The sequence below is a fragment of the Manis javanica genome, chromosome 2 (assembly GCF_040802235.1).
Source record: "Manis javanica isolate MJ-LG chromosome 2, MJ_LKY, whole genome shotgun sequence".
In the NCBI taxonomy this organism is placed as follows: domain Eukaryota; kingdom Metazoa; phylum Chordata; class Mammalia; order Pholidota; family Manidae; genus Manis; species Manis javanica.
In genome coordinates, this window is record NC_133157.1 from 42,228,089 (window position 1) to 42,254,027 (window position 25,939).

The window sequence follows — 25,939 nt, forward strand, 5'->3', positions numbered from 1 at the left end:
CCATTGACCAGAGGAAGGGAAAATAAATGAGGTGATATTTACATGAACATCTTCTGCTGCTCATGGATTCCTGAGTTACTGTGTTGGAAAGGACTAGAAGCAGAGCAGTGGGTGGTATACCAAATGCTTTCAGGGAATTAGGAAAGCATTTTCTAGCTGGAAATGAATTTATTGAGAATCTACTTTGGGCTAAGCCCTGTTATGACTCCCACTCATCCAACAGCAAAGGCAATGGTGTATTTTTATCCTACATGTATGTATAACAGTAACAATAATATACCCAACAATAATAGTAGTATAACTCCATTCAGGTTTCCAGACCCAATTCCAGTGTGTGTAAATATGTGGGAAGGGGTCTTCCCACACTTACACCAAGCAATTCTTGAACAACAGCAGGGTGTTGGAGAACTCAACTCAGTTCTGATGCTATCTGCCCAGAGGCAGTACCACATTCCCAGGTTAAGGGCTTTGTCCTACAGGACTGCCCTGCACGCCCTACTCCAGACACCAGTTGCAAGCCCCAAGCAATTACCTGTGCTTCTGACCTACCCGGCTACAGATTGGAGGTTCTCATGACCTCTGGCGAGTGGCTCACAGAAACACACTTATGTTAACCAGTTTAATAAAGGATACCATAAAAGATACAAGTTAACAGCCAGATGAAGAGAGACACAGGGCAAGGTCCCAAATAAAGGAGCTTCTATCCTCGTGGAGCATGCTGCCTGGCTCAGCGGCACGTGGAGACGTCGTGCATCCCCAAGCATGGAAGCTCGCGCTGACAGAGCAGCAGGACCCAACCGTGCAGAGCATACACAGCAGAGCAGAGGGGGAAAGCAAAAAGTTCTTCAGGGGTTTTGTGAGGGCTTCATTGCATAGTCATAATGGACTGAATTATTGGCCATTGGCTGATTCAACCTCACCTTGGGTGAGGGTCCAGAGTCTCTCATTAACATGACAATACACCTGTTTCATCTTTAAGACTGCAGTGTTTTCAGGAACTGTGGATGAAGACCAAATATAACTGGGAAATATGTATTTTTTACAACTCATATCACACCCGTACTCAGTACTTGACGTATATTCACCATCTCATTCTCACAACTGTTGGTTGAGGGAAGCACTGGTGACAGGCGTTCTGTAATCTGCTGCAGACGGGGAGGCTGTGCCTTTGCATGCTGGGAGCACTGATGAGCTCCAGCGGGGCAGTGTCACTCTCACATGTGCAGGGCATCATGCCAAGCATTTTACTTGGATTGTCTGAATCAGTCCTCACCACTACCCTGTGAAGTAGATTCCATTGTTACCTCATTCTACAGGTGAGGAAATTGAGGATTAGGAGTAAGACTCTTGTTCAAGGTCAGATGGTTAGTGCTGGAGTTGGCATTTGAACCCCCGTAGTCTGTCGCCAGAGCTCCTGTTCTTGACCACTGTTAAACCCCTCCAACACACACACTTTATTATAAAGTTGTTCCTCTTTTTAGATTGTTCACTTGCTACCCTGGTGACAAAGCTTCTTATACCATAAGGATCATAAAATAAATTGCTCCCTAAGAGCCCTGAGGAACCCGGGAAGCAGGGATGAGAAGTTACACAGGTGAAATGAAGGTTTCCTTCACAGTGTGGGAAGGGGAGTGAGGCGAAAAATGCCACTGAATGTCAAGATAGTCAAATTGACATGTCAAAGGGGAGGAAATGTGCGCTTATTGCTCCTGCTGCAGACGTTGCTCACCAGGGCCCTGCCCAGAGAAGAAAGAGGACGACAGGGGCTCAGACTGAACCACGTGATGACTGCCATCGGGTACAGGAAGCACCTGCCTTTTTGATTCAGGTGGGTCACACGTTCCAAACACCCCACAAGTTTCTGTCCCAACCAGACTTAGTCTTCCATACTGAAAAGAGTAAAGTAAATATTTTCTTCTCAGATTTGGCAGTAGGAATTTGCAAGACTTGAAAACACATAGGTAAGTCCAATCTGATTCAGTTGATATTTGCATCCATACTGTGCTGAGCACTCTTAATAGGCTCTTATTCAACATAGTAACCTTGTAAACACCGTAGTTACATGGATTTCACGGCGCGGCAGTACGAAAACCTCAGGTGCCTTGCTTTGAGCTAGGTGCAGTCATCTGTCTTTGCTTTTTCTCATCCCTAGGTTTGGAAGCCATTTGAGAAGAATAATTTTGCCCATGTATGTACAAATCTTCAGCATCCAGTCTTGTACCAGGTATGTCTGGTCAAGATGTGATTTGCATCAGGGCCACATGGGGGAGCAGTGGACACAAAGATGTCTAGAGTTCAGGTACAGCCGATCCCTGAATACAGAATGGAGGAAGCAGCTGTTGCCAATGGAGAGCTTGTCAGAACACACAGGTCCGTCCAGCAGCAGAAGAAAAAAAGCTCTTATTCAGAAAAAGTGGAAAATAAATTGTATTGTTTTCTTCACCATTCTTAGAAGGACTGTCCTGAAGGGCAGACTCCTTATTTTAATGAGATTATGGAAAGACAAAATAGCAAGTAAGTTCCATTAATTTAGGGGAAAGATTTGTCCAAACTCTTCTTAGAAAATTAGCCTCAATGCCAAAGAGGCTCCTCTTCCTCTGTTTCCACGGCCTCTGCTCTTTCTTAGGCTTGCCTTCCTCAAGCCCAGGGCTCGACAAAACCTGCATGGCTCTCTCTGACCCCAGGGTCTCTCCCACCATCCACTTTGTACAAGCTACAATCAGACCATTCTTTCTAAATACCAGGCCTGATCATGCCCTTTCCTCTCCCCATGCCCCTCTGCCACTTCACTGGCCGCCCACCCCACCATGTGAACTAAACTCCTCTCATCAGGAAAGCCCCACATCAGACTTTTCCCAGGTTAGAAAGAACGGCCAACAGTCCTTCCACTCATCCTCAGAGCTTTGGATTTTATGGACTGGAAACAGAGTGAGCAGGTTAAGAGCCATCTACAGGTGTCCATTTCCAGTTTCTCTTTCTTCCATTGATGGGACTGGGAGAGCACCATCCTACCAGGTCTATAGCATGCCCCCCCCTCCGCCAGTGAGATTTCACTAGGATGACCTTTTGCCAGCATGCCCAATTTAGTTACCAAATCACCTAGGCATGCAATATATTCCCTCTCTCTGTCCCCTGAGAGGACCTGACAATGGTGACACTCCAATTCAATGAACACATGTAGTGTCCAGATCTTGGCATATGAATACTATTTTCTACTAAAAGGAATCAGGAATTCTGGGAGAGATGGTTGGTTCCAGGGCTGGGGCAGGGAAAGCCCAAGACAAGCATGGAACAATGAGTAGCAAGAGCCTGGAAAGTGTTCATATGTTTCAAGGCAGAAATTGCATTTTTAAGAAACTATCTAAATGAAATAACCATACATGCTGAAAAATATTTAGTCATAAATATGTTTATTACTTCAATGTTTATAAGGAAAATTGGAAAAAAAACTCTAAATACTAGATAATAGGATAAGTGCTTCCTCCTCAAACAGAGTTATGAATACTCACTAAATTAGAGAGAAGCTTGTAATCCAGACATAGTCAAAAAACATGAAACTATTCAGGAAATAAAATAAAATCATAGATTATAAAGTATATCTAATGACATTCTTGGAATGAGCAATGGATTCTGAGGGCATCCCTTAAAGACTTAAAATACATAGAAAATAAATATACACCTTTTTAAAGAAAAGTTTCTACTGTATTGAGCAAATAGAGTATTTACATTTATGGAAAGGTTCACTACAGCCTAAAATGATGATGACATGAAGGGAGGACACATTCAATTTCAGTTTGCATAATCTCGTCCCAAGAACCAAAGGGTTTATTTCATATTAGTTTGCCAGGACTGCTGTAACAAAGCGCCACAGACTTGAGTGGCTTAAGCAGCAGAAATCCGTTGACTCACAGTTCTGGAGTCTAGAAGTCCAAGACCAAGATGTCAGCAGGGCTGGGTCTTCTGAGAACTGTGAGGGCCTCTCCCTTTCCCTTAGCTTTTGGTGTTCTGCTGACAATATTTGGTGTTCCTTAATTTCTGCTGCATCATCCCCATCTCTGCCTGCCGCTTCACACAGCATGTTCCCCGTGTGTGTGTCAGTGTCCAACTCTCCCTTATTTACTCTCCCTTATTTATAAGAGTTACCAATTACCAATCACAGTATGGGTCCACACTACATCAGTATGACTTCTTTTTAACTAATTACGTCTGCCATGACCCCATCTCCAGACACGGTGACAGTCTGAGTTACAGGGATTAGGATTCAACACATGAATTTGGTAGGGACACAATTCGACCCATAACACCTAGTGATATGTTCCAGAAAGGGTCCTGATCATGGGACAAAGGGAAATTAGAATCAATTTTTAAACAAGCATAGTTTCGCAAAATTTAATATTTTCAAAAAAATCTCCCATATATATGCTCTGTATCAATTCAACCACCTGTAGAAAGGGTTTGTCATATCAGAAAATAAGCAGGATATGTGATAAAGCAACAAACAAAGAAAATGTTTTATCTGTGTCATCAGAAAACACTTAGTTGACTTTTGACACTAAGTGCTTCCTGAACTAAATGAAGTGCCTTTTTTTCACTCATTTTTTCAAGTGCCCTTTATGGGCCACACGTTGTGCCAGACATTGGGCCTACTGTAGTAAACATGTGCCTCCAGTTGGTTCTTGCTTGCTCTGTATCATTAGGTACAACTGGTAACTCCACCAGATGCCCTCTCACCCTGGGAACTTCTGTCTTCTGTCAAGTTTCGTTGGGGCTGAGCTACCTCCCCCAAAGCTATGCAGTGGTTTGCAGCAACCTGGGCCCTGCTTGCTTCAGGTTTCTCTTCTTGTATTATGTTGCACCCTGCCAGAGAGATACAAAGTAAGGGGCTCCGAGGCTGGCCAAGTGCTCTCTACTCACATTTCCTGCCCACCGGTTAGCACTCACGTAAGACTAGGCTGGAGGGCCTAAAAGAACATCAGTGCTGCGCACAGGACCACCTCCCTTCTGTTGACCAAGGCCTTGATCCTGATCATCTTTTCCTTTAGAGTAAGTCCCCCTGCTCTCCCTCATCCTCTCGTGTAATCACACTCCTGGTGCGACCACCCTCTAATTCATCAGGCATGCCCAGTAGAGACCACAGGTTAGATTTAATTTGTGAACCTTCATTTCACTGAAAAAAACCTTCATATCTTTTTAAAATTCATGCTTTCTTTCCTGATGCTTGTGTCATTTGAATTAGGAATGCTCTCTAATGCTGAGAGGCTATCCATCAACAATAATTAAAATTGAGAGAGGGAAAGTTAGGTGATCCTTTAATATCATGAAAAACAATACTGACGATATCATCCATTTGATTCCCTGCTGTTATTGCTATTACATGAGTTACATGAGAAACATAAGGATAATATTATCTCTACCTAAGTCCTCTTCTGACTAACTAAATTTTAGATAATTTTCTCAATCTGTATATGAAGTAACAGATAGGCTTCACTGATGAAAATGTTTTAAGCCAAACAAGTATTTTATATTTCTTGAAGAATATAGGTCTTAATCTAAAAAAATGAGTTTCGAAAAACTTTTGCTAGAGAATTATAGCGAAGATGGCCCATGAACCAGAACTTGCAGGGCGTTTGGATTGAATCTTGGTATCTCTCATTAATTTTTAACAGATACTTTTTAATTGCATTTATCCAAAAAAAACATACAATATTGGAATGCTTTGAAAATCACAAAGGTCTGTTCTCATTTCACAATCACCAACATTAGTGGTTCTTTACAATCCAGGGAACAATAATTCACATTGTTTCATGAAAACATATTTCCTAATTTTCAAAGAAAATATTATAATGTTTTATTTATTTTTTAACTAAAAACCATCATAACACCTACAATAAAATAGGGATCAGACTGAGTCACAAAGCTTTAAGAAACTCCTCCTGGCATTCTGAGCTCCATTCGGTGATGATGTCACAATGTCCTGGTCAGTCATAGGGCCTGCTGGGCGACAGGAAGGAGACCCTGAGGAGAGACAGATTACTGGATAAATCACATCATGTTCCCAATGAATTTGATATTGTTTGTTTTTGTATCTGGGGTTTTTTCCTCAGACATTGGCTATATGAATTCTGATGAAGGTGAGTAAGCAATTAAAGCTTTCACAGAAATAGCGGATAAGAAAGATGACCCGTTATCCTAGAAAACTGGTATGTGGCAATTTTCTATAGAATGATATAAAGTTTATTGATGGAAATACGGTATAATGTAGATTTTAAATCTCTGCCTCAATTCCTTTGGGAAGAAATGCAGTTAGAAAAAGAAAGTAGTACAAGAAATCAATGTATTTCTGATCTAGGCTGTGTCATGCTTTTCCAGAGACCTACAGCCCTCTAAGTGCACCAGAAGATAAACCGGATGAGAACAGTATGGATATCATTCCTGCTAATGAGAAAAATGCCGATCATTTTAAAGATATAAAACAATGTAAGTCTTTAAGGTTAATAGCAATACACACACAAAGGCTGATCGTACTGGGTTGATCTATTTTAACTCCTGAAACCCTTACTCATCATTGTATTTCCTACTTTGTCTTATATATGTTTCAGTGTGTAAAATGAAATTCTTATTTCCTCCTACAACTTTTTTCATGAGATGTTATGATGTTTAACAGGGTTCTCTCAGTAACTGTCATTACCATAGGGTTCATCATGACATTATGGTTCTGTATTCATATTAGTAACAATTGACCTAATTCTATGGTGCATAAGCCAAAATTTATCTGGGGATACGTATCAGTTTCCCAGGGCTGCTGAAACCAAGTACTAGGTGGTTCAAAGCAACAGAAATTTATCCTTTCATAGTTCTGTGGCCAGGAATCCAAAATCAGCCTTTGGCCGTGCCCTGCTCTCTCCTTGTCCCTGGCAGCTCCAGGAGCCCCAGGCCCTCCTGGGCTTGTGGCAGCAGGACTCCAGTCTCTGCCTCTGCCTTCATGTGGCATTCTTCCTTTGTCCAACTGTCCCTCTTCTTGCAGGATACTGTTCACAGCAGATTAGAAGCAAATCCTATCCATCTAAACTAATTGCATCTTCAGTGACCCTATTTCCAAATTAGGTTGCCTTCTGCAGGGTACTGGGGCAGTTAGAGCTTCAACATGTCTTTTTGGGGGAGCATCAAATTCAGCCCATAAGAAGATGACTTTGAGATATTCAGAAAGTCTATTAAACTTCATTCACCATTCCTAATGGGCTTTCTTTTTATGTCCTTGTAAGATCTACCATTCTAAGCAGTGAAAAGGTCTAAAGATACTCTTGTTACAAAATAAATAAATAGGTAAGATTAAATCTAATCATCCTGGGATCTTTAACAAAGAAAAAACAGAAATATAATCAAGATATACATGAAAATTAATTATAATGCATAAGTTATATTTCTGTTTTCTTCTCTGATGAATCAATATCCCTCTTTTGTGGTCGAAAAAGCCCTCCGATGCCCAGAGAGGACAAGTGCCGCGTTTCATAGCCCCCAAGGAGCAGAGTCAGGAGGGGCATCTAATCTGTTTACCTCCAGGCTGCCGCTACTGTGAGCAAAATGGTGCAATCGTTTCTTTTGCAGGATGTACCTCTGTTTTGAATTAATCAGAGGGTAAATAAATGCAGACCCTGATGATTACTTTGATGAAAGAAAAAATCTTCCTTACACACACATGCATACACACAGATACAACATAAATGGAATCATACTAAATAATAGTATTACAACTTTTTTTTTCTCATTTATCAACTCTGGAACTCTTTTCACATCTGCCTCATTTTTAATAGCTACATAGTATTTCATAAAATAGTGTTCCATAACTTACCCACTTCCTTCTTATAGACGCACGTTACGTGCGGGTTTCTCTTGTGCATTCTTCTCCCTACACATGGGTGTATTTCTCCTTGAATAGACGCCAAGTACTGGAATTGATGAGTAGAGAGTATATCTTTTAAAATATTGACAGGTACCACCAAATTGCCCTCCAAAAAGTACCTACCAATTTTCAGCCCCCCCAAGAATGCTCCACAGTTTCATCTACAATAAATGTTGTTGGTCATATTTTGTGAATATGTGTGAAATTTTCATTACTATTTTAATGTGCACTCTTATTGTGAAGTTGAGTATTTTTCTTGGTATTTATTGGACATTTTTATTTCTACTTTTGTGATTTCCCTATTCATATCCTTGGTCCATTTTTTATTAGATTGTATTTTTGTTTATTTGTAGGGACTCCTTATATTTAGTATATAGGGGTTTTCTCTATGTTAAAAGTATCAAGTATTTTCTGTCAGGCTGTTAAAACTTCTTTAGGTATCTTAATCACAGTGAAAAATTTAAATTTTATAAAATCAGTTTTTGATTTTTTTGTATCTTACTTTCCTCATTTTGTATCTTACTTAGAAAGGCCTTATCCATTCTAATATATTAAAGTATTTTTCTAATTTTTTCAAATAATTCCATATTTTTGTTTTTAACCCCTAGGTCTTAAATTCAATTATTTTTGTATATGATATAAAATAGGCATACAACAATATTTCCAGGGAGAACCACCAAATATCTAAACTAATTCCCGACTGATGAGAAATTGACATTTAATATCATCTAAATTCTAATTTGAAAATGGGTCAATTCCTATCTTTTTATTATTTCTTTGATGTCTTTTCCTGAAAAAATACCACACTGTTTTAATTTTTATAACTTTATAACTCATAATAAGAATGTCTGGCTATGATTTCCTTTTTTTTTATCTTCATAGATCTAGCTCAGAAATTCCTAAAAAATTCTGATGCATTAATGGCACTGTGTGTGTGTGTGTGTGTGTGTCTGAGTGTGTGTGCACTAAGGAGAATGAATATATATGTAGGTATTAAACACATATACACATTCATGTGTGTATAAAATTTTCTGTCATTCATAAGATTTTGGAAAGAGAAGATGTATTCATATGTTCAGTCTGCCATCTTGATCCAATTTACTTAGACTCTGGTTAGGTGTATATGTGCCTTAGATTTGAATTACAACCAATCCCACCATTCTTAATGTGCATATGTAAATGTGCATGTATATGGGACTCCTTGATGATTACTGAAGTATATGCTTTTTTTATTAAGGCATTATTGATATACACTCTTATAAACGTTTCACATGAAAAAACAATGTGGTTACTACATTTACCCATATTATCGAGTTCTTCCCATATCCCACTGCAGTCACAGTCCATCTATGTAGTAAAATGCTATAGAGTCACTACTTGTCTTCTCTGTGACACTGTCTTCCCTGTGACCTCCTGACCCCATGTGTACATAATACCCCTCAATCCCCTTCTCTCCCTCTCCACTACCCTCCCATACCCCTCCCCTTTGGTGACTGCTAATCCCTTCATGGATTCTGTGAGTCTGCTGCTGTTTTGTTCCTTCAGTTTTGCTTCATTGATATACTCCACAAATGAGGGAAATCATTTGGCACTTGTCTTTCTTCACCTGGCTTATTTCACTGAGCATAATATCCTCCACTGTCATCCATGTTGTTGCAAATGGTAGGATTTGTTTGTTTCTTATGGCTGAATAGTAGTCCATTGTGTATATGTACCACATCTTCTTTATCCATTCTTCTACTAATGGACACTTAGGTCACTTTCATATCTTGGCTATTGTAAATAGTGCTGTGATAAACATAGGGGTGCATGTCTTTTTGAATCTGAGAACTTGTATTCTTTGGGTAAAATCCTAGGAGTGGAATTCCTGGGTCAAATGGTATTTCTATTTTTAGTTTTTGGAGGAACCTCCATACCACTTTCCACAATGGTTGAACCAGCTTACATTCCAACCACCAGTGTAGGAGGGTTCCCCTTTCTCCACATCTTCGCCAGCATTTGTTGTTCTTAGTCTTTTCGATGCTGGTCATCCTAAGTGGTGTGAGGTGATATCTCATTGTGGTTTTAATTTGCATTTCCTTGATAATTAGTGATGTGGAGCATATTTTCATGTGCCTGTTGGCCATATGAATTTCTTCTTTGGAGAACTGTTTCTTCATATCCCCCGCCCATTTTTTAATCGGGTTATTTGCTTTTTGAGTGTTGAGGCATATGAGTACTTTATGTATTTTGGATGTTAACCCCTTATTAGATATGTCATTTAAAAATATATTCTCCCATACTTTAGGATGACTTTTTGTTCTTTTGATGGTGTCTTTTGTCTACAGGAGCTTTTTAGTTTGATGTAGTCCCATTTGTTCATTTTTGCTTTTGTTTCCCTTGCTTGAGGAGATGCATTCAGGAAGAAGTTGCTCATGTTTATATTCAGGAGATTTTTGTCTATGTTGTCTTCTAAGAGTTGTATAGTTTCATGACTTACATTCAGATCTTTGATCCATTTTGAGTTTACTTTCATGTATAGAGTTAAACAATAATCGAGTTTCATTCTCTTGCATGTAGCTGTCCAGTTTTGCCAACATAAGTTGTTGAAGAGGCTGTCATTTCCCCATTGTATGCCCACAGCTCCTTTATCAAATATTAATTGACCATATATGATTGGGTTTATATCTGTTCCATTGGTCTATGGGTCTGTTCTTGTGCCAGTACCAAATTGTCTTGATTACTGTGGCTTTATGGTAGAGGTTGAAGTTGGGGAGCATTATCCCCCCAACTTTATTCTTCCTTCTCAGGATTGCTTTGGCTATTTGGAGTCTTTTGTGGTTCCATATGAATTTTAGAATGATTTTCTCTAGTTTGTTGAAGAATGCTGTTGGTATTTTTATAGGAATGGCATTGAATCTGTAAATTGCTTTAGGCAGGATGGCCATTTTGACAATATTAATTCTTCCTATCCATGAGCATGGGATGTGTTTACATTTACTGGTATCTTCTTTAATTTCTCTCATCAGTGTCTTGTAGTTTTCAGGGTATAGGTCTTTCACTTCCTTGGTTAGGTTTATTCCTAGCTTTTTTATTCTTTTTGATGCAATTGTGAATGGAATTGTTTTCCTGGTTTCTCTTTCTGCTAGTTCATCATTAGTGTATAGGAATGCAACAGGTTTCTGTGTATTAATTTTGTATCCTGCAACTTTGCTGATTTCACATATTAGTTCTAGTAGTTTTGGAGTGGATTCTTAGGGTTTTTTATGTACAATATCAAACAGGGCCACATGGGCTTTTTCCTTAGCTATCTGGATGCCTTTTATTTCTTTGTTTTGTCTGATTGCCATGGCTAGGACCTCCAGAACTATTTTGAATAAAAGCAGGGAGAGTGGGCATCCTTGTCTTGTTCCCAATTTTAGGGAAAAAACTTTCAGCTTCTAGTTGTTAAGTATGATGTTGGCTGTTGGTTTGTCATATATGGCCTTATTATGTTGAGGTACTTGCCCTCTATTCCCATTTTGTTGAGAGTTTTTGTCATGAATGGATGCTGAATTTTGTGAATGCTTTTTCCACTTCTATGGAGATGATTATGTGGTTTTTGTCATCCTTTTTGTTGATGTGGTGGATGATGATGATGGGTTTTCAAATGTTGTACCATCCTTGCGTCACTGAGATGAATCCCACTTGATCATGGTGTATGATCCTCTTGATGTATTTTTTAATTCAGAGTGCTAATATTTTGTTAAGTATTTTTGCATCTATGTTCATCAGGGATATTGGTCTGTACTTTTCTTTTTTGTGGTACCTTTGCCTAGTTTTGGTATTGGAATGATGCTGGCTTCATAGAATGAGTTTGGAAATATTCCTTCCTCTTCTATTTTTTGGAAAACTTTAAGGAGAATGGGTATTGGGTCTTCTCTAAATGTCTGATAAAATTCAGCCGTGAAGGCATCTGGTCCAGGAATTTTGTTCTTGGGTCATTTTTTAATTACCAGTTCAATTTTGTTGCTGGTAATTGGTAAGTTTAGATTTTCTGTTTCTTCCTGGGTCAGCCTTGGAAGGTTGTATTTTTCTAGGAAGTTGACCATTTCTTCTAGGTCTTTCAGTTTGTTAGCATGTAATTTTTCATAGTATTCTGTAATAATTCTTTGTATTTCTGTGGTATCCATAGTGATTTTTCCTTTCTCAATTCTAATTATGTGTGTAGACTCTTTTTTTCTTGATAAGTCTGGCTAGGGGTTTATATATTTTGTTTATTTTCTCAAAGAACCAGCTTTTGCTTTCATTGATTCTTTCTATTGTTTTATTCTTCTTGATTTTTATTTATTTCTGCTGTAATCTTTATTATGTCTCTCCTTCTACTGACTTTGGGCCTCATTTGTTCTTCTTTTTGTGGTTTCATTAATTGCGAGTTTAGACTGTTCATATGGGATTGTTCTTCTTTCCTGAGGTAGGCCTGTGTTGCAATATACTTTCCTCTTAGCATGGTCTTTGCTGCATTCCACAGATTTTGAGGTGTTGAATTATTATTGTCATTTGTCTTCATATATTGTTTGATCTCTGTTTTTATTTGTTCATTAATCCACTAGTTATTTAGGAGCATGTTGTGAAGTCTCCATGTGTTTGTGGGATTTTTCATTTTCTTTGCATAATTTATTTCTAGTTTCATATCTTTGTGGTCTGAGTAGCTGGCTGGTACAATTTCAATCTTTTTAAATTTACTGAGGCTCTTTTTGTGGCCTAGCATATGATCTATTCTTGAAAATGTTCCATGTGCACTTGAGAAGAATGTGTATTCTGCTGCTTTTGGGGGTAGAATTCTGTAGATGTCTGTTAGGTCCATGTGTTCTAATGTGTTGTTCAGTGCCTCTGTGTCCTTATTTATTTATTATTCCAGAATAAGGACTGCTTGATCTGTCCTTTGGAGTGAGTGGAGTGTTGAAGTCTCCTTGAATGAATGCATTACATTCTCTTTCCCCTTTTAATTCTGTTACTATTTGTTTCACATATGTAGGTATTCCTGTATTGGGTGCATAGATATTTATAATAGTTATACTTCTTGTTGGATTGACATGTTTATCATTATGTAATGTCCTTCTTTATCTCTTGTGACTTTTTTTGTTTTGAAGTCTATTTTGTCTGCTACAAGTACTGCAACTCCTGCTTTTTTCTCCCTATTAGTTGCATGAAATATCTTTTTCCATCCCTTCACTTTTGGTCTGTGTATGTCTTTGGGTTTGAAGTGAGTCTCTTGTAGGCAGCATATAGATGGGTCTTGTTTTTTTTCCATTCAGTGACTCTATGTCTTCTGATTGGTGCATTCATAGCATTTATATTTAGAGTGATTATCACTAGGTATGTACTTATTGCCACTGCAGGCTTTAAATTTCTGGTTGCCAAAGGGTCAAGGGTAACTTCCTTGCTATATAACAGTTGAACTTAAGTCACTTAGTATGCTATTACAAACACATCTAAAGGTTCTTTATTTTTTCTCCTCCTTTTTCTTCCTCCTCCATTCTTTATATATTAGGTATCATATTCTGTACTCTTTGTATATCCCTTGACTGACTTTGGGGGTAGTTGATTTAATTTTGAATTTGCTTAGTACTTAACTGTTTTACTTTCTTTACTGTGATTTTATTACCCCTAGTGACAGTTGTTTAGCCTTAGGAACACTTCCTTTTATGGAAGTTCCTCCAAAATACACTGTACAGATGGTTTGTGGGAGGTAAATTCACTCAGCTTTTGCTTATCTGGAAATGTTTAATACCTCCTTCAAATTTAAATGATAATATTGCCTGATAAAGTATTTCTTGGTCTGAGGCCCTTCTGCTTCATTGCTTTAAATATATCATGTCATGTATAAACTTTACTCCTTTCTGGCCTGTAAGGTTTCTGCTGAGAAGTCTGATGAAAGCCTGATGGGTTTTCCTTTGTATGTGATCTTTTTTTTCTCTTTGGCTACTTTTAATATTCTGTCCTTATCTTTGATCTTTGCCATTTTAATTATTGTATGTCTTGGTGTTGTCCTCCTTGGTTCTCTTGTGTTCAGAGATCTGTGTACCACCATGGTCTGAGAGATTATCTCCTTCCCCAGATTGGGGGAGTTTTCAGCAATTACATCCTCAAAGACACTTTCTATCTCTTTCTCTCTCTCTCCTTCTTCTGGTAGCCCTATAATATGAATATTGTTCCATTTGGATTGGTCACACAGTTATCTCAATATTCTTTCATTCTTAGAGATCCTTTTTTTCCTCTGTGCCTCAGCTTCTTTGTATTCCTCTTCTCTAATTTCTATTTCATTTATTGTCTCCTCCAACATACCTAATCTGCTTTTAAAATCCTACATTGTATTCCTCAATGATTGGATTTCCAACTGGAAATCATTCCTGAGTTCTTGAATATTTTTCTGTACCTCCATGAGCATGTTTATAATTTTTATTTTGCAATATCTTTCAGGAAGATTGATGAGATTGGTTTCATTTGACTCTTTTTCTTGTGTTTGTAGGATTTTGGTTTGAACCACTTTCCTTTGATGTTTCATATTTTTATGTGGCACCCTCTAGTGCCCAGAAGCTCTACTCTCTGGACCTGCTCAGACCCTGGAGCAATGTCAAGGGTCACAGGGGAGCCATGCTGGTGCCTGGGGGGAGGAAAGAGCTGTTTCCTGCTTCCTGGCTGCTATGCTTTTCTCTACTGCCAGAACCAGTGTGCCAAACACACAGGTGTAAGCTGCTATGCTTTGCATTCGTAGTTGCTGTAGGTGGGGCTTCCCTCTGGCTGGCCTGATATCAGGGCAGGGGCTGCTGGTTTGTGAGCCAGGGGTGTGCTGGCCGGGAAGAAGGCACAGCAGGCTGTGTATCATGATGGAGGAACTTGGAGCTGTGTATACAGCCAGGGGGATGGAGCACCTGAAGCTCCTGAAAATTCCCAATCTGCTTGGCAGAGTGCACCCAGACAATTTTGTCTGCCTGTCCTTTCCCCTGAGCAGTAAGCTCTGTGCAGTCCTTGCCCCTTTAGCAGCCCTCTTGCTGTTAGGAAGTCTCTCAGACTGCCCACCTTTCTTTTGTCCCAGAGCAGCCAGATATGGATCCTGGTTTTCCACAAGCATCTGAAATCTCAGTCTCTCCAGGTATTCTGCCTGTCTTAGCTTTCCAAGCCCACTAATCACCAGAGTACCATGCAATTTATTTTTGTGCTCCCAGAGCAGATCTCCATGGCTAGGTGTTCAGCAGTCCCAGGCCTCCACTCTCTCTCTCTCTGCTCCATTTCTCTTCCTCCTACCTGTGAGCTGGGGTGGGAGTAGGGCTTGGGTCCTGCTGGGTCATGGCTTTGGTACATTACCCTTTTTGGTGAGGTCTGTTCTTTTTTCCAGGTGTATGCAGTCTGGCACAGCCTTCTTTCCTGTTGCTCTTTCAGGATTAGTTGTATTAATTATATTTTCATATTATATGTGGTTTTAGGAGGAGGCCTCTGTCTCACTTCCCATGTTGCCATCTTTAATCCTTTCTGCCTGAAGTATATGCTTTTTAAGCATAACTGTGCCATAGTCTAACAGAAGGTTCAAGGGCAAATGAATGCTTCTTGCTTGACTTTTTGAAAGTCAATATAAACAGTGATAATATCACACATTTACAAATCTACTTTGATACCTGTTATGTACTAACATATGTTTTTCCATAATTTCATCAATAATTTCTTCTCAGAAAGAGTCATTTAGCATAAGGATATCAGTTTGGATATTTTGTTCCCCATAAATTTATTTGAGGTTCCCTGCTGCCTTATTTTACAGATGAAGAATCTCTCAAACACTTTGTTATTATTTTCTTGGAATTTGTACATATGTCTTAAGAGAAAACTCAGATGAGGAAAAATGTAGAAAAATAAAAATGACTTAGCTGGCTACTGAAAACTTTTGATCTTATGTTTTCAGATACGTTCATGACACAGAATCCGAATGGCACCCAGTCTGAAATCTCTGTCAAAGCAACAACAGATTCGAATTTTGTTCTAAGAAACTGTAAGTCTGAAAGGCACCATCACAAATATGAAAGCAAGATTTCAAAACACTAGACATTATTGGGTGGGAAAATGATTTTAGTGGAGCTAATGTCAGGGAGTCTTAGCTCCTAAATAAGGAGACTCTGTGTCCATTGCACTAATACATTCAGAAGGCAAGAAGGTTGTTAGATTTCTTAAACACCTATTTTTGGTGTGCATGTTTTTCTTGAAGCCACATTTTTATTCCTGCTTTATACCTTCAGCTTCAAGTGTTCTTTATTCCTTTCTGCATCTATCTACCATCTAGCCACAATTTAATAGTTAAAACTCTTGCCAACATGTGACTTTGGAGGCCATTCAAAGTCTCTAAAGTAAATACACCACATCTTTCACCTTGAAATGTCAATAGCTTATATCTGTAAGAAACACATAAGCATAACACAGAAGACAAAGAAACAAGAATGAAATAGGGAAGAGAATGTTTCTGACTATGGCAATTTCAATACTTGGAAAAGCCAGACTCAGTAATGCCTAATTATTAATAAAACTACTTGCCAATAATGGAATACTCCGAGCAATTTCAATCCTTGAGACATAAATGAGATGGAGACATCTCAAGGACATATGTTAATTAGACAAATCACTCACGGGAATTTCTCTTGTACACAGCAAACAACATCTTGAATTGTTTGGGATAAGATACAGAGAGCCAGCTCTTAAACAGACCAGGTACTACGTCAACTTCTCTTAGGAGAGGGATTATTGAGGACCACAGGACCCATGGAAGATATTCCAAAACTCTAACATCTATTCCCACAATTCAGGTCCCCAAAGGGTTGTTAAAGAAAACTGGATTAGTATAAGAAATTGCTGCCATTTTAAATGGGGCTCTGACAGAGGGAGATAGGCTGACGTAGTGGGGACATTCTAGAGGAGCAAGCCCCTCAAGATTGAAATCTACAGAATGATGTTTGATTAGCAATTATTTAGTCCCTAAAACTATGAAGGCAATCAGAGTTGTTGAGTTAACATATTTTACAATATGCCTAATGACAGTATTGAGTCAATATTTTTATATGCTGTTAATCTATTATCTAATTTCCTAGATGAACTCATCACTGAAACAACTACATTACCTACTGGAAAAGCCCTCAATGAAGACAATACTGAAAAAAGAAATCGAAGTATTAAAGTTACTAGACTGTAGTCATACCTGGAGTGTATTATATGACTTAAAAATTTGTTTCGCTACTCTGAGTATTTCATAAAGTAATAACATGCTTAAAGAATTTGTATTGCTACAATTTAAAGTCACACTAAAATCTTTTCAATGGTGAAAATCTAAGAGTCATTTTTCAGATTTACCTGACAACGGAAAGAAAGTGATCTCTTAAAATACAATTTTATTTTAATAAAATGTATTACATTTATATTTATATTAAGCATATAAATATACTTAATACATTTTAATATAATTATAATAATATAAAAAATTTCGACCTGCTTGAGGAATAAACTCATCCTTCCTAGCATCATTTATCAGTGTTTTGTAAGGTTATTTGTAGGGGGGTTTGGGAATGACAGGTTGCAAAAGCAAAATCATCATTTTACTTCCCTGCCAAGAATATTGTTCCTTATACAATATTTGTGAAAACATAGCAACCCAGGATGGCTCTCCTCTAAGGTCTTGAATAGGTGGTCTAATTGAAGACAATGGACCTGTCATTACATGAAACCGTATTTTCTCCAGTTCATGAAGTCCATGTATGTTCCTAATATGATTACTCTGAAAAAGTTTGCATCTTTAAGACTACAAATAATATTTTAAAACCTTATCTACTTCTTTAATGTATTTATAAAAATATTTAGTCATCCTGATATCCCCCTTCTTAAGTATCTTGAGTAATTTACTGCTAGGTTTGGGGTCATGTTCTAACTTCTTAACCAGGCATTCAAGTCTGAAATAATCTGGCCACTCAGGAACTGTTCAAGTCTCATCTCTGGTCACATTCCTCATCCACATTCTTCACATCAGACCAAATGAAGCTCTCAGATTACCAAACCTGCTCATGATTCTGAGTTTTCTCACAGCAGAATGACCTCTCCCTAACCTTATTTGCCTGGCAAACAATTTCTAGGCCTTCAAGCCTATACTGGAGCATCAACTCTTTAATCAGGTGCCTCTGTGCATATCACCTGTGTGTTTCTATTAAAGCCTTCATTATCCTGCATCATAATTAACAGTCATTCTTGTCTGCCTCCAAAATAAAGTGTGTTTCTTGAGCATAAGGCCTGGGTCTTGCTCATCTCTGTAACTTTACAGGGTCTGGCACATGCTAGGAGCTCAAGGTATAACTGTTGAATGACTAAATAAACAAATATATGAATGAAAGGTCTATCACAAATTTACTAAAACCACATTACCTCATTTTGTTATCTTCTTCTATTTTGTTTTTTAAACAGAGGCAACCCAGGGTCCAAATGTGCCTGAATTTTGGACAATATTAGCTGAAGGTAAACTCATAGGAGTTAGGTACCTGGGAAAATATTTTAATTTTCTAAAGTCTTGTATAAGAAGGCCAGATCTGTGTAAACAGTTCTCATGTTAGGGATTAATAAGTCACCATTTTGCAGCCATATCATCACATGTAGTAACAAATGCAAAACAAACACAGGAAGTGATCACGTTATACATTTTGATTCTCCCCCCAAAATTTTATTCAATTTATTTATGATTAAAAATTTTAAATAAAGCTCTTGCCCAGTATAGTCCCCTTTTATGTGTGTAACAATATGCACATAGGCACATGGAGATGCATGAATGCATAGCACATGTCAAAATATATGCATGCACAAAGATAATGTATTTATCACAAATATGTAAGCATGCACATATAAATGTAATGTGCATATCACATGTGTATGCTTAAACTTAATCTCTATCATACCTCAATGCACACATGTATACATGTAAGTCATGTAGCACATACATATATGTATTTTATAAATGTGAAATATATACCATATTAAGTTGATCATTATTTGCAGATTCTGTATTTGTGAATTTATATCTAAAATTTGTTTGTAACCCCTCAAATCAATACTTGCAGCACTTTTGCAGTCATTTGCGGACATGCACAGAGCAGCAAAGAGGTTTAATTCTCACATTCTTAACTGAGCTAGAATAAGGCAGCACTCTGCCTTCTTTTTTCAGCTCCAATAAATGTCATTTTGAGGACAGCAAAATTGGTGATTTTGCTACTTAAAATGGCCCCAAGTGTAGTATTAAAATGCTAGTTAGTGCTCCTAAGCACAAGAAAGCTGTGATGTACCTTATGGACAAAATGTATGTGTTAGATAAGTTTTGTTTAGGTGTGAATTATAGTACAGTTGATGATGAATTCAATGTTAATGATTAGCAATATATACTAAAGTGTCTTTAAACAGAAACATGTATAAAACAACATTATGTATTGATTGTTTGCTGAAATGTTATAACCAGAGGCTCATAGGAACCTAACCTTCCATTTCCCCTATGATTAATAAGTCAGTGTTCACTAATTCAGTGTTCACATAACTTTATAAAACATAACTACGTGAATGAGAATGAACTGTTATATTATATACACACACACACACATACACACACACAGACAATAATTTTAGTAAGTGAATTTTTTTTACCCTAACACCAATTTATTGTTTTAACAGCTTTAAATGAGGCAGGAGCTGTGGATGGAGGAAAAGATCAATTATTTCGCTCAATTCCAAGTAAGAACAATACTTCAATTAAATGGATATACAGATACTGGCAGACATTCTAGTATCTGCATGGTGATACTGTTTTCTCTAGTGAGGTGTAGTGTATGTGAGGAGGTAGCATGATGGCTACCATCATATCAGAGGGGACATTTACTGTTTTAGGGAAGTTATGTTTCCTAAGCATTGTTCTACAGTTAACCTTATTGCAGATGAGTAGTTCCATCTTCCTGTTCTGTAACTTCTATTGATCTTTTCACTTTCTCCAGTTTTACCTTTCCCAGAATGTCATATAGTTGGAAACACACAGTTTGTAGCCTTTTCAGAGTGGCTTCTTTCACTTAGCAATATGCATTTAAGGTTCCTCCATCTTTTCATGCCTTGGTAGTTCATTTCTTCACTGAATATTCCATTATATAGATCGACCAGTTTATTTGCTCCCCTATTGAAGGGTACCTTGATTGCTTCCAATTTTTGGCAGTAATGAATAAAGCTGCTATAATGTGTAGGTTTTTCTGTGGACATAAGTTTTCAACTCATTTGGGTTGAAATAGATCATGATTGCAGACTATGATTAGCTTTTTAAGAATCCACCAAACTGTCCTCCAAAGTGCCTATGCCATTTTGCATTCCACCAGTAATGAAATGAGTTAAGTCCTACTGCTGAATGCAATAGTTTTCATTAATGGATTAGTTATATTTGTATGAGTAACAACTGGATTAAATGGAAAATTTCATGACAAGGCAATATATTAATTTCTCCCAAACCTCTATCCTACAAATAAACTATTGAAAAAGAAATAACATCCAGTAATACATCTAAAGCCCGTCACCTCTATTCTGCAAGGGATTCGTTGACAAGTACAGCTACTTGCCTTGCAGTGCTTCAAGAGAATAGAGCAATTATTCTCTGTTCAGAAAAGTTATATGTAGGAGTGACAAATGCTGGGTCACTGTAGAAATATTTTGTCTTTTCAAGTAATTCCAGTGAGCATGATTGATTTTCTATCACATATTGAGCATATACTACATGCCTAGTACTTTACATACATTATGTGAGTCCTCATGGTAACTCCATGAAGTCAGTTATTATCTCCATTTTACAGATAAGGGAACTGAGACTTAGAAAACCTGTCCAAATTTTTAATGAGCTCTTCCATAATTTCCAGTGGTTAGGAACTCCAAACCCTTCTAATTTTGCCCAGTGCATTGATAAAATGTACTTACAAAACATGCTTCTTTTCAAAAACTCTTTTAAGAAGTAGCAAAGTAATTCAGGAGCACATCGCATTTTACAAAAATACTAAAATAACCTGCCTCAAAGTCGAGATATCAGTTATTGACAACTATACACATTTCACTTGACTTGGTCTAAGATTGCACTTTGACAGCTACAATTTTTAAATATCAGAGACTATAGAAATGTGGCCTTGTTATTGCTTATTACCAAAACATTACCTAGAAAATAATGAAAACCATTGGAATTTTTGGGTGTGAAGAAGTTGGGGGATAGGGAAGAAATACTAACATGGTCATTAAAGTCACCATCAAAAGTCTATTGAGTCAGACACAAATTTTGAAAAACATAAAATTTGGTAGTAAAGATACTTTCATTAATAGATTTAGTTAAAAAGACTTGACATTTTTAGATCTGGACATGAGTTTTATTATATAACTTATTTTAGAAAATTAAATAAGTTTCAATTTCTTTTTTTAACATCAAGGACACTAGGTTTGATTTCAATAATAAAATGGCAAATTCAGTTCTTAAGCCTCGTGAAAGAAGCATCTTTTTTGCTTAAAAGAAAGACACACCATCCTTTAGCTTAAAATAAAAGTCAGTGCATGTCCAACAGTAGGACTGCATCTTTCCTGAAGAACTAACCTTTTGCACATTAAGTTTATCATATTTTTAATAGTAATCCCATTGGAGTCTTGAACTGGTTTTTATTAGTCAGGGAGGAGGTCTGCTCCGTACACATTTAACATTCAGTAACCTGGGTTTGAAACCAGATTTTGCCACTTATTAGCTATGTCCCTTGGGCAAATTCATTAAGTTCTGTGGTCCTGTAAAATGAAGCTAAGGACAGATTCCCCAGGATTGCCATGCAAGTCAGATGGGAAAAGCTTAGAGTATTTGGCAACTGGGAGTAGTCCATAGCCACTTGGGCATGGCGCGAGGGTACTGGGGAGTGAGCAGTGAATGAATGCTCTGGGTAATGAAGGCTTCTCTTCAGTTGCTTTGCAGTCTTCTCCAGGAAAGCATGCTGAGCATAGTTACTCTTTTCCATTGCATTTTCTTTCTTTCCTCTTAGGCTCTGATTTGAGTGGTACAAGTGACAGCCTGTCAACACTACAGGCCCTCAAGTTAAAATTAATGCTGGGTGTCTCGTTGATGAACCTTTTCCTTTTCGTTCTCCTCTTGGCAATCTGTAGTGCCGTGCTGTACAAACTGAAGACAATAAGGTAAATCTACAGACCTCTGAAGTCTTTAAAATGCGTGGTGTGGAGCTCTCACCCTCCTCTTTTTTAGTAGATTGGTGGGAAAATATGACACCTGAATTTATTTATAAGGTATTCAGTTTGGCTCCATTTCCTCTCTTCCGAAAGGCTTTCTCTCAGGGACTATCTTACTTGAACTTTTCTGCAATATTAAAATAGTCATCTAGAGATAGAAATAACCCTATTAAATTGGAAAGGATGTAGAGAATCTAGGTATGCAGCCTTTTTTTTATAGCCTTGGAACAGAAAGGCTTTGAACTCTAGACAGCACATCTGCTTAGGGCTAACATTTTTCATTCATTTATATAGTGTTATACCAAGTAACCAATACATTGGACAGAATGCATATATTTTAATTTTCATGATGCTTTTCTAAGTTGAATTGCAAATGCACATAATTTAAAATAATTCTTGTTTTCTTTTTCAGTTCTAAAAAATGTGAGAGTCAATACTCCATCAACCCAGAGCTGGCAACTCTGTCTTACTTTCATCCATTAGAAGGCGTATCAGACACATCTTTTTCTCATAGTGCTGAGAGCTGCACACTTTGGGACACTTCTTCAGAAATGAGAATATATGACACAAGTTCAAAATTTAGAATGACTGACATGATGATCTGCACAGCCTCAAATGATACAGGCCTGAAATATGACTCAGACTTACCTCAGAGAGAAAGCTCCTACTGATGAATGGACAACTTTCATTTTTTTCATAAAACATTTTCTTTGGGACTCATATTAAGATCATGATTTGGAAACTCTGCTGAGACATTTAAATTTTCTGGTGTCTTAAAAGGAGGGCATATTCAACAAAACCTTTAACACTTTAGTGGAAAAAACTACAAGGAAATACTTTCAGGTGTGGAAAACTCAAGTAAAATAATCCTGGGGAATGACCTATGAAAAGTATTTCCTCTAGGCTAGTTCATTTCTCAATGAGGACATTTAGAAATTTCCCTTTCCTGGAGGACATTTTGAGGACTTTAATCACCACAACCAAAGCCAAGAGAACACAACTGTTCATGTCCCACTGGCAAAACAACTGTGCCATTATCAGGTGATGAAACTAAATCAGTACTCGAGATGTCCTCGAGATGTCTAGCCTTCTTGAATTGTTAAGGTCATCAGGGTTGCTCTCACAGAACAAACAAGATTAAGAAAAAATACTTTTTTTTCCATTTCTATAGTTTTCATAACCATTTGACATAACTCAGGTTCCAGACAAAGGGAAAGGAAGGAGGGGTGCCAGCATTTAACTTCCTAGGGGGCAATTCATGGACCCTGAGTCCTTTAGAGCTGAAGGTCTTCCTTCTCCACGCAAGCATTCAACCCGTTATGCTCTATTGGAAGCCAAGCAAAGCCTCCTAGACTGATTCAGGTTGCTAATGACTAATGAGGCTGTTCATGCCAGGAGGGTTGCGGTCTACAAAGACTACCAATGGAATAGGAATATTACGTTCTGTACTACGATCAGTTCTTTTGCGGATATGTGTGGGGAGGGGAAGACCTTAAGACAGGTTTCATTGCCCTCCTAAATTCTCACCCTTGGCACTTTGGTACATTATACCCCATTGAATTCTACTACCCTCTGAAAGGCAAGTTTATTTTACAGGTAAAGGAATGAAAACTCAGGTTAAGTCGGATACCTTGCCTAAGGTCACCTGCTAGAGAGGGGCAAAGCTAAGACTGCTTCCAAACTAAGGTGCTCTATGCTCCATGAAGGTTAATAGTCAAAGTTGTAAGGAAGGTTAATAGTCAAAGTTGTAAGGAAATGACGTTATTGAGGAACAAGGTAGGCCCGGCTTTCACAGGCAAGAAGTTCCTTAACGCAAGGGTTTCTTTCAGCTCTTAGGAAATTTTCTGTACCTCTAGCTTAGGTCTCTACGAACCTCCTTACCCACGAGGATGGATGCACACATTACAGTCACCTCCGCTTCTACCAAGAGTCACTCAGAATCAACTCACTCCCCATTTTCTCCCCACTCCAGCTCCAGCCTCACCACTGGTTGGGAAAGCTATGAAGCTCTGCCTGTAAATAGCTATGGACCATATAAGACAGTACCCTTAGGGGAAAAAAGGTATCACAGCAGGTGCCCCCTTTGCCGGATCTGGCTAATAGTGGGCATAATTTCTGAGCCAGTTGGGGGTGGCTTTGAGCAGTAGCCCATGCTACCCTCTGCTAGTTACTTTTGCAATTTTCCATGGCCTTTTGACAGCCCTGGAGGCCGATGCCAGTGTTTGTACTGCCGGTTCAGGCACCGGGAAAAGTGGTGGGAACTGAGTGAGGCAGGTGGTTGCAGCTGCTTGGAGGTGCTCCAGGTGCAGTGGAGCCACGCTGAAACCATGTGTGAGAAAGGGTTTGTGGGAAGAATGCTGGGTGGGCTCAGGGAGGGGTTGATTACCAAACATTCCCACCTTTTTTCTCCACCCACCTCTTGGGAAGTGCCAAGAATTTTAATTGAAAATAGGTGGAAGAATCACACTTGAATTATACAATTTGTCTCCAGTACTAAAGTGGGAAAATTAATCCATACAGCATTACTATGGCTAAAGAGGCTAAACGAGGTGATGTTAAATATATTTTTAAAAACTGGCTTCTCGTCCTCAGTTGGCATAGCTTGCAGATAAGTAGATACCATTATAAAGTGCAGTCACAGCCTGGGGTGGGGGAGATGAAGAATATCAGGTGGTCTTTATTGGTCCCCACTTTCTTCTCCCCCCTGCCCTAGTCTAAAAGTGAGGAGAGGGTCATACAGCCCACGCTGGTGTGTGTATGTTTGGGGGGTGGGGGTGCCTTCTCATCTGTCCCTTGCTGACCCTCCACACCATCACTAAACTTGCATTTCCTGAACAGATTCTCTGGACTTCTCATTTGTTTCCCTGAAAGGACAATAACACCACCTCCTTTTTAACACTCCAGATAACCCATTCTGAAACACCCTGGTATTTCCTTTCTTTGAAGCCCATAATCGCCCTCTTCCCCAGCCCGCCAACACAGACTTTAATCTGTTTACTTCTACCTCAACTACTTAGAGTCGACTCCCTTAGAGTGGCTGTTACGAGCAAGAGAAAAACAAGCACTTGGTTTAGAACGAGGAGCGAAATTGTTCCAGTCTCCAAGAGTGAATCTCCCCAGCACCCATACCCAGGATCAGGAGCCTTCACTCTGTCTTCGTCGCTCCTGCGAAATGTACTCTCTGAGATTTGCTACGGGGGTCCCGTTTGGGGCGCTCTCTTCGGCCTCTCAGGCGGCCACACAGTTCCGGGAGCCTGGGGAGGGGCACGCCCGTAACGCTGGGCACAAGGTCCGACTGGGCCTGGCCGTCCCAAGAACCACGTGGGTGGTCGGGAGCGCTCGGGAGGGGGCGGGGCCGGGGCCGGGGCCGACGCCTCGGTGGGGTGGGCGGGGCGTGCGGGGGCGGGGCGTGCGGGGGCGTGCGCCGTCGCCGCGTGAGGACAGCCGCGCGCTCCGGGGCGTTGGAACCTCGAGGCCGTCGCAGGTGTGTCCTGTAAGATGCGTGTTCTTGTGGGGCTTATCCTCTCTCCCTGCCTCCCGTACCCGGCGAGGAATTATTACAGGGGTTTTCTGTGCTCTGGTGGGAGGTGGTAGGGTGGGACCCTGGTTGGGGTGAGGAGTATTTGCAAATCAAAAGGAGCTCTTCCAGTCACTTCTAGCCTGAGCGAACTGTAAGTGTGCCTTCAGAATTCGCCCTTCAAATCTAGCTTCTGATGGAAGAAGAAACAGATTTTTTAAATCTTGAGACATGGAGGGGAAGTATAATCATTTTTATTTTCA

At 39.0% G+C, this 25,939-nt stretch overlaps 1 protein-coding gene across 1 annotated transcript; it reads left to right on the plus strand.

Annotated features, from left to right (window-relative positions):
* The first annotated feature begins 5,356 nt into the window (after window positions 1-5,356).
* EQTN (equatorin) lies at window positions 5,357-24,495 on the plus strand. Its single transcript, XM_073218406.1, has 8 exons — window positions 5,357-6,131; window positions 6,370-6,477; window positions 15,816-15,902; window positions 16,990-17,067; window positions 18,347-18,397; window positions 19,595-19,654; window positions 21,958-22,108; window positions 22,572-24,495. The coding sequence occupies exons 1-8, from the start codon at window positions 6,050-6,052 to the stop codon at window positions 22,828-22,830; spliced, it is 876 nt and encodes a 291-aa protein (XP_073074507.1). The 5' UTR covers window positions 5,357-6,049; the 3' UTR covers window positions 22,831-24,495.
* The last annotated feature ends 1,444 nt before the right edge of the window (window positions 24,496-25,939 follow it).

Excerpts from the sequence above, each read along its gene's own strand:
- EQTN (XM_073218406.1), top strand. The coding sequence starts at position 6,050 with ATGTTCCCAATGAATTTGATATTGTTTGTTTTTGTATCTGGGGTTTTT. Across the intron at positions 6,132-6,369 it reads CTATATGAATTCTGATGAAG|AGACCTACAGCCCTCTAAGT; the intron begins GTGAGTAAGCAA and ends ATGCTTTTCCAG. Across the intron at positions 18,398-19,594 it reads TTGGACAATATTAGCTGAAG|CTTTAAATGAGGCAGGAGCT; the intron begins GTAAACTCATAG and ends TTGTTTTAACAG.